The 8209-nt window shown below is 48.8% G+C and overlaps 1 protein-coding gene across 4 annotated transcripts in view; it reads left to right on the top strand.

The window, feature by feature from the left end:
- The first annotated feature begins 1260 nt into the window (after positions 1-1260).
- The window catches only part of NPC1 (NPC intracellular cholesterol transporter 1), a 55146-nt gene continuing 48197 nt past the window's right edge, over positions 1261-8209 (top strand). For 2 of the 4 annotated variants that reach the window (XM_009192527.4, XM_021929986.2), the window contains exon 1: positions 1261-1954. In XM_009192527.4, the coding sequence (XP_009190791.2) occupies positions 1898-1954 (57 nt within the window). In that variant the 5' untranslated portion in view covers positions 1261-1897. Of the gene's footprint in view, positions 1955-2011; positions 2247-8209 lie in introns of those variants that run through there. The other 2 variants (XM_003914232.5, XM_021929985.2) reach the window with 2 other exon arrangements.

The following is an 8209-nucleotide window of genomic DNA, read 5'->3' as shown; positions in this document are numbered from 1 at the left end:
ACCACTGGAGCTCAGAAAACGATACCCCAGAGTAGGAGGCTGTGGCACGCTAAGTACTTTGAACTAAAGGAGATTGGAAGGTCTCAGAAGCAGCCTCAGAAACAAAGTCTACCCATGACCTTCTCCTGCCCTCCTGTCTCCAGCCCGCTTGCAGCCCTGAAGTCACAGGAACCAGAATTCTTCTTCCCCAAGGAGGGTTATGGAAACTTAGAACCTTCAAAGTAATTCATAAACTTGGAAATATTACTCTAACATTTTCTTCTCTCTCTGTCTCTCTTTCTTTGAGACAGGGTCTTGCTCTATCACCCAGGCTGGAGTGCAGCAGCATGATCATAGCTCACCATAGCCTCCTGGGCTCAAGCAATCCTCCTGCCTCAGCCTCCCTAGTAGCTGAGACTACAGGTGTGTGCCACCATGCCCAACTAACTTTAATTTTTTTTTTTTTAATAAGGGAGTCCTGCTACATTGCCCGGGCTGAGAATTTACATTTCTAACAAGTTCCAAGGAGATGCTCCTCTGCTGGTCCAGGGATGGCCGTTTGAAGCTCCCTGCATGAAGGCATACACGCGACTTGATCCTCAGTGGGGGCACCAGCAGCTGGAGCCTCAGGAGTGGGAAGCGAGAGCACACAACTGAATGAGGACCACGAGGTCATCGTGGAGGACCTAGGCTGAAGGTCCTGAAGAAATCCCCACAGTTTCACGGCCAAGCCAGCCAGGTGGACATCTCAGGGATGAGGAGGTGAGGAGGCAAGACAGAAAGTGAAACAGCACTTTATATATAGAGTAGGGATGGGAAGGTCATCTGCATCACCGGACTCCTTGGAGCGGGGTTCGGTCATTGCTCCAGATGAAGGTTTAGTGTTTTCATTGTAAATTTGCTTCCACTGTTGGGAAAGACATCTTTACCTCCATTTTCTTAACTTCAAAGTGGAAATGACAGATGCTTTTGAGTGGTCCGAATACTTGAAATTTGAGGGAAAATGTTGCCAGAAACACATACAATTACAACTGGAGTTAAAGATAAATACATATATTAAATGCATGCCTCAAAAATGACAATGCGTCTTCTTTATCTGCCTTCAAGTAGAACTTAAAATAGACCCCGGTCCCCACCTCGGGTTTTCCTCGCGCCCACGGGCTTACGCTGCGCGGCTGGGCCAGCAGGTGGCGCGGCTCCCGCACTTTTTTTTCCCGGGACTGACCGCACGGCCGCCGCCCACTCCGCAGGCCGCCCCACCGCCCGCCGCGCTCGCGGATCACCACAAGGTCAGGCCACCGCGCGTCACCGCCCCTGGCTCTGCTAGAAAGCGCCAGGGCCCAGATTCCTTTCGGGTGACTGGGTTGGGAGGAGAAGTCGCTCAGCGTAATTGTCGGAGCCGAAATAAACAGAGACTCCGCGGCCGGGCGGGACCTTACCCGGAAGTCGCCCAGAACAGCTCTACCCTTCGCTGAAACCTCGTCCGCCCCCTCCAACCCAGAGACGAAAAGGGGAAACATCACGGCCAGAAACCGTTGGCACAACTCCACAGATACTCTCCCGGGCCCAGCCAGACTCCATAAGTCCCGCGCCTGGCCCCCGATGATTGCAGGGGCTGAGGAGAAGGGCAAAGCGCAGACCTTGAAGCGGGGACCTTGAAGCGAGGGCGCCGCGGCCCTGGCCCCGCCCCAGTCCTGGCCAGGGAGCGCCGGCAGGGGCACCTCCCAGAAGGGGCGGAGCCGACGACGCCTTCTTCCTTCCTGACCTGCGCGCGCAGCCTGCTGCCGGCGTCCGCGCTTGCTCCTGCTCCTCCGCTCTTCTTGCGCGGGGTGCTGAAACAGCCCGGGGAAGTAGAGCGGCCGCCGGGGACCCTAACCAGCCGAACGCCGCCGGTGTCCCAGCCTCGCGCGGCCACAGTATGAGCGCTCGCGGCCTGGCCCTTGGCCTCCTCCTGCTGCTACTGTGTCCGGCGCAGGTGAGCGGTCGCCGGCCACCGGGACGCCCTGTGGGGAGGTGGCGGGGCCGAGAGCCGGCGAGGGCGACGGGCCCAGCGGCGGCTCAGGCCCGGGTCCTGGGGAAGTTGGTCTAGCGATGGAGAGCTCGGAGGTCTCTCGCTTGTCCTGTTTCTGTCTCCGGCCGTGCTGTCTTTCCTGTGGTCTGGAAGAGGATGGCAGTGGGGGCTGGTTAACCTGTTGTGAGCCTATTCCATCTGTGGTCACCTAATTTCTCTGTGTAGGACGTGGCACCAGAAGAAGGGAGGAAAGTGGGTAGGTAGAGTGGGATAGGGACACCACTTGCTTTTTTAAAAATGCTGCTACATGCGCACGAACTCCAAAATTTAGGAGATCTAACGACTTTATTTCCTCTTTTCATCACCTGAGGATGGAGGTGGAAGCCGAGGTAGAGAAGAGACACAAACTTCCTCGAGCACCCAGTGAAACTGCCTTGAGTACTTGACATAAATCAGCTTGGTCTTCTAAAGAGGGCAGGTTACTTTTCATCAACTCCTTTTTACACCTCAGGACACTGAGGCTCACAGGACGGTATTGAATTTCCCCTTGTCACTATTAGCCAGCGACAGGGTGGGGCCTGGAACTCGGTGTCCTGCTGACTCCTTCGGGAGGTAGGGGGGCCTTCTGCTTCGTTTAATAGCTTTGGGAAAGAGCACCTCACTGTTTGTGTGTCTGTAGTTTCCTCTTTTAAAACTGGAGGGAGGCGGTGTCACGCTGTGGCTCTCCTTAAACCAAATCAGGATGAGAGTGCCTCTGGGGAATTGTGTCCTTGTGCATATTAACGCCCCTCACAGAGGTGTGGCATCAATACGTAGTAGTGAATCAGGATCGAGGGAGTTCCGTGGACTAGAAAAAAACTCTCCTTCGACTTCTATTTAGTTCTCAGAAGGGAACAGATGACGTTGATCCAGTGTCGGACTAAGAGCTTTTTTTTTATTTTTTATTTTTTATTTTTTATTTTTGTGACGGAGTTTCGCTTTTGTTGCCGAGGCTGGAGTGCAATGGCGCGATCTCGACTCACCACAACCTCCGCCTCCCAGGTTCAAGCAATTCTCCTGCCTCAGCCTCCCGAGTAGCTGGGATTACAGACATGCACCACCACGCCCGGCTGATTTTTGTATTTTTAGTAGAGACGGGGTTTCGCCATGTTGAGGCTGGTCTCGAACTCCTGACCTCAGGTGATCCGCCCGCCTCAGCCTCCCAAAGTTCCGGGATTGCAGGCATGAGCCACCGCGCCCTGGGGGTGAAACCCTGTCTTAAAAACATTTTGTTTTTCTTTTAATTGTTGAAGTTGAGGCTGCTGTGAGCTGTGATCACACCAGTGTACTCCAGCCTGGGTAACAGAGCAAGACCCTGTCTCAAAAAAAATAAAATAAAAGAGAGAGAGAAATAAATAATAGCAATTGTGTGCCTTAGAGAAAATATAGCTATTCTGTTTCCTTGGAGTTTTTTAAAATTTATTTTTAAAATTTATTTTAGATACAGGTTCTTGCTCTGTTGCCCAGGCGTGGGGGCAGTGTTGCCATCATAGCTCACTGCAGCCTTGAACTCCTGGCCTCAAGCAGTCCTTCCACCTTGGCCTCCCAAAGCACTGGAATTATTGTGAGCACCACTCCTGGCCCCACCTAGAGTTTTAGATCAGGACCTTAAATTGGCAGGCTTCCTTTTTTTTTGGAGACAGAGTCTCTGTTGCCCAGGCTGGAGTGTAGTGGCGCAATCTCAGCTCACTGCAACCTCTGCCTCCTGGATTCAAGCAATTCTGGTGAATCCCGAGCAGCTAGGATTACAGGTGCCCACCACTACGCCCAGCTAATTTTTGTATTTTCCGTAGAGATGGGGTTCTGCCATGTTGGCCAGGCTGGTCTCGAAATCCTGACCTAGCGATCTGCCCGCCTCGTGTGGTGATTACAGCTGTGAGCCACCTCGCCCAGCCAGGCTTCACATTATTAAGTAGCTTTCTCTCTCAAATATGTTTTAAATCTCAAGTATCCAAGACTGATGGCCAATGAGTGCTTCTTCTGTGACATTTGGGATAGGTCAGAGGTTTGTTGTAAGTCTCTTGCAAAAATGCCTGGCAGCCTTTTCAAAGTCTGTAAACCTTAACTGGAAATAATCCTATTATTGTTTTAGAAATTCTTCATGTCTGAAAGCTTTCAGTGCACCTGAACAGATTGGGGTGGAGCCTTGAAGCCAAACAGATTGGGAGAGAGTGTCTGCTTTTAGAATTCATACATACCAATGATAGCAGCTCATCTAGCTTCAGTCTGAGCGCTAGTAGAGTTCTATCATGGAATTATAGACTAGTTGTCCTGTGTAAGGTCTGAAATACATGTTGGGGGGATTTTTGCTTTTTTTTAATGTTCAGTATGTACAGATGATGAAATAACATTACTAAACTGCCTTGTTTTTAAATCCTGTAGTCATTCAAAAAAATGTATGCAGTTTTGAGACATAGCTTTTATTTCTCCTGGCTGTAATTTTGCTTTATCTTGAGGGACTTGGAACATAGAGAAGCCTGGGTAGAAATTAAGCATTAAAATGGCTTTTCCTGAGAAGACTGAGAATGGTTAATCTTTTGACCTGGGAGTGATTGAGAACAACCATCTGAAATTGGAATGACAGTGGGAAATCTTTCCCCATCTTTCCCACTCCTTGACTGATGCTGTGATCAGAAATTTTACTAACAGAAGTAATCAAGGGGAAAATGAGATTTTTTTTTTTTTTTTTTTAATTTGAGCCAGTGGGCAGAGGGAAAAGGACTTGCTGAATAGGCCTTTGTATTCCTTCAGTGTTTGTTATATTACCCAGAACAAAGAATCACTCTGGTCATGAAGACAGTGTGCTCTCTCTTTGCTGGGTAACCCTCACTCTCCACTCCTAAAAGGGATGCAGTATTCTAAGCATGGCAAATTACCTACAGCGGAAGCCTGGATCAGTCGTCTCTGATCTCGGGTGCCTCTTTCTGCCCTTTGACCTCCAGCTCTGTGAAGGGCATCAGCTCTCCAGTCAAATTGAACTGCTTGCTAGCAAAATCCTGCTGTCTTCCAGGGCCCCATTTCACATGCTACATTATCTACGACATTCTTGTCCTGTTCCCCTAACTAGAATCCCTTCCCTCTGAAGTTCTGGACCTTTGTTTAAACTGCTGCAGCAGCATTGGCTGCCTCGTTAAAAGACCTTGGTGTGGGTCTTAACTCTTCTCTGTTCCCAAGAGTGATCTTGGGTAAGCCAGTTATCCTCTGGAGCCTTAGTTCCCTCCTCTGTAAAATTGGATTAACTATGCCAGCTATGCTTGTGAAAGACAAATATTTTCTAATTCAACTACCAAACTGCAGGCTCCTTAAGAACAATAACTGTTGCTCTCCAGTATCATCTACAAATGTGGCCAGGACACTTGAGTTGGGACTCTTTTTTTTTTGAAATGGGGTCTCTCGTGCTGTCCCCCAGGCTGAAGTGCAGTGGTGTGATTGTGGCTCACTGCAGCATTGACCCTGGGCTCGAGCTATCCTTCTACCTCAGCCTCCCAAGTAGCTGGGATTGCAGGTGCACGCCACCATGCCCACCTACTTTTTAAATTTTTTGTAGACACAGGGTCTTGCTGTGTTGCCCAAGGTGGTCTTGAATTCCTGGGCTGGAGATCCTCCTACCTTGGCCTCCCAAAGTACTGGGGTTACAAGCATGAACCACCATGCTGGCCCGGGAATCTTTTTTTTTTAATTTTCGAGACCAGGTCTTACTCTGGTAGCCCAGGCTGGAGCGCAGTGGCATAATCTCAGCTCACTGCAGCCTTGACCTCTTGGGCTCAAGTGATTCTCCCACATCAGCCTCCCGAGTAGCTGGGACTGTAGGTGTGCACCATCATGCCCAGCTAATTTTTTTGTATTTTTAGTAGAGAAGGGGTTTTGTCAGGTTGCCCAGGCTGGTCTTGAACTCCTGAGCTCAAGTGATACCATCTGCCTCAGCTTCCCAAAGTGCTGGGATTACAGGTGTGAGCCACCATGCCTGGCCCACTGGGACTCTTTAGTCATAAGATATTTGGGCCTTGAAATGGATTTTTGGGGAGAGACTTAGAAACTAGTGGCAATCAAAATTGGGTTTGCAGTTGGTTTCTAGGTGATGGCAATGATCAGCCGCAGCCAGCCAGGTTTTTCTTCATCTGGACTATGCTTCTCACTTTCAAATTTTTGGAACATTTGCTTTGGCAACAAAACTGTTTAAAAACCAACTCTCTCTGGTGCAGATGTTCTGTTGGAGGATTTGAGAGGAGCTTTAAAACTGTAACTTCTTGTTACTGTCCCTTGCTTAGGTCACAAGAGGAACTCAAAATAATTTCATAAACATGAATTGGCTGCCCTGGACACAACAAAGGATAAGATCAAAAGAACCCATTAAAAAAATCAGTCTAGGCTGGTCCTAAGGTAGTGCGTTATCAGTTGATCAAAGTCAGTTACAGATTGAACTTCTTGTTCTACCCTTTGCCCGTTCTCACTACCGCACTTGACTAGTCCAAAACCATAAGTAAATAGTAAAGAAGAAAAGGCCATCTATACACTGTAAAGTGCTGTGTAAATGTTCATAATTACTATCCCTGTCTTCTTCATAGTTGATGGGGGGAAGGCTGGATACATAAAAAAATGGTGATACAGTAAGAAGGGCTTTGGCCGGGCGCGGTGGCTCAAGCCTGTAATCCCAGCACTTTGGGAGGCCGAGACGGGCGGATCACGAGGTCAGGAGATCGAGACCATCCTGGCGAACACGGTGAAACCCCGTCTCTACTAAAAAATACAAAAAACTAGCCGGGCGAGGCGGCGGGCGCCTGTAGTCCCAGCTACTCGGGAGGCTGAGGCAGGAGAATGGCGTAAACCCGGGGGGCGGAGCTTGCAGTGAGCTGAGATCTGGCCACTGCACTCCAGCCCGGGCGACAGAGCCAGACTCCGTCTCAAAAAAAAAAAAAAAAAAAGAAGGGCTCAGGTAAGAATGAAGATAAAGTGTTATGGAGGGTCCATGTTTGAGCTGAGATTTGGAGGATAAATTAATGTATCAGGTGGACAAGACAAAAACTAGAGAAAATAGCCAGGAGAGTTGCCTAATTGTTGCCCAAAACTATTGAACTGTTCACTTGAAAAGGATGGATTTTATGGTATGTAAATTACATCAGTAAAGCTCTTAAAAAAATTTGCAGGGTTCTGTATACTAGATTACATAAGACTAGAGACAAAAGCGACCCACATTTTGCATAGTACTCCATTGCTGCCACATCCGATCTGGTTTTATCCTCACGGAGCCCCTTTAAGGTGGGTGTAATGCTGTTTTTCCTATTTTATAGATGCAGACATCAAGGGTCAAATTTGTCCCAAGGTCACATAGCTAGTAGATGGCAGATTGGGTGTTTGAACTGCCATCTTCTGACTTCTGTGCCCTAGTTTTTTGAAATTCAAGGCTAGATTATTGGTGTTTAGCAAGCTTAATTGAATGGGTGTTCAGCAGATATTCCACTTGGCTAGTAGAGCAGTCTCATTCAAGGCCTGGTTCCATCCCCAGCGTAGCTCTTCCAGTAGTCTGTAATAGATCAGGAATGGGTTCAGCCTGCCAGCCTGACCCGTGACTCAGTCACCACACTGTGAACGTTCCATAGGGAAAAAACTGCAGACAGTGTATACCGGCACCCAGTTTCATAGTTTTGTTTTAGTTTTGTGGCTCCTAAATGTCTACGACTAACTAGTAATATGACCTTGGGTGAGTCCCATAAAAAACCAGAAGCCAAAGGGGTTATCTGTAAAACGAAGAGTTGGACTAGCTGAGCACACTTAACACTCAAAGTATATGACTTAAACACCCACATGCAGGCAGGCCTGGTGCACACACAAATTATCCTTTGTTATGTAGATTTGTTCATGCCAGGCTGGCTATAAAACACTTCCAGAGATTTCCATCAATAGAAGTCACACCAGCCCGGCAGCCTCCACCCTAAATGTCCTGCCATATTTGTTTGGTCTGCCTCCCTGACTCCAAAGAAATAGCAGGCAGCTTAATCTCTGGACAGGATTCTCCATGCCACTCCCTCCACTCCAGCCTGTGTTGTCCTGTCTGGCCAGGCCAGCCTCTGCTCTCTGGAGAAGCAATGGGTAGGGAAGTTAACCAGCAAGCCCCTCTCCTCTATCCCCTCGCTGGAGCTGGAGCTGGAGCTGGAGCTGGGTATCGCTCCATGTTTTGCCATT

Source organism: Papio anubis, chromosome 19, assembly GCF_008728515.1.
Source record: "Papio anubis isolate 15944 chromosome 19, Panubis1.0, whole genome shotgun sequence".
In the NCBI taxonomy this organism is placed as follows: Eukaryota; Metazoa; Chordata; class Mammalia; order Primates; family Cercopithecidae; genus Papio; species Papio anubis.
Note: the sequence above shows the minus strand (reverse complement) of the source record. Positions and strands in the feature narration are given on the sequence as shown.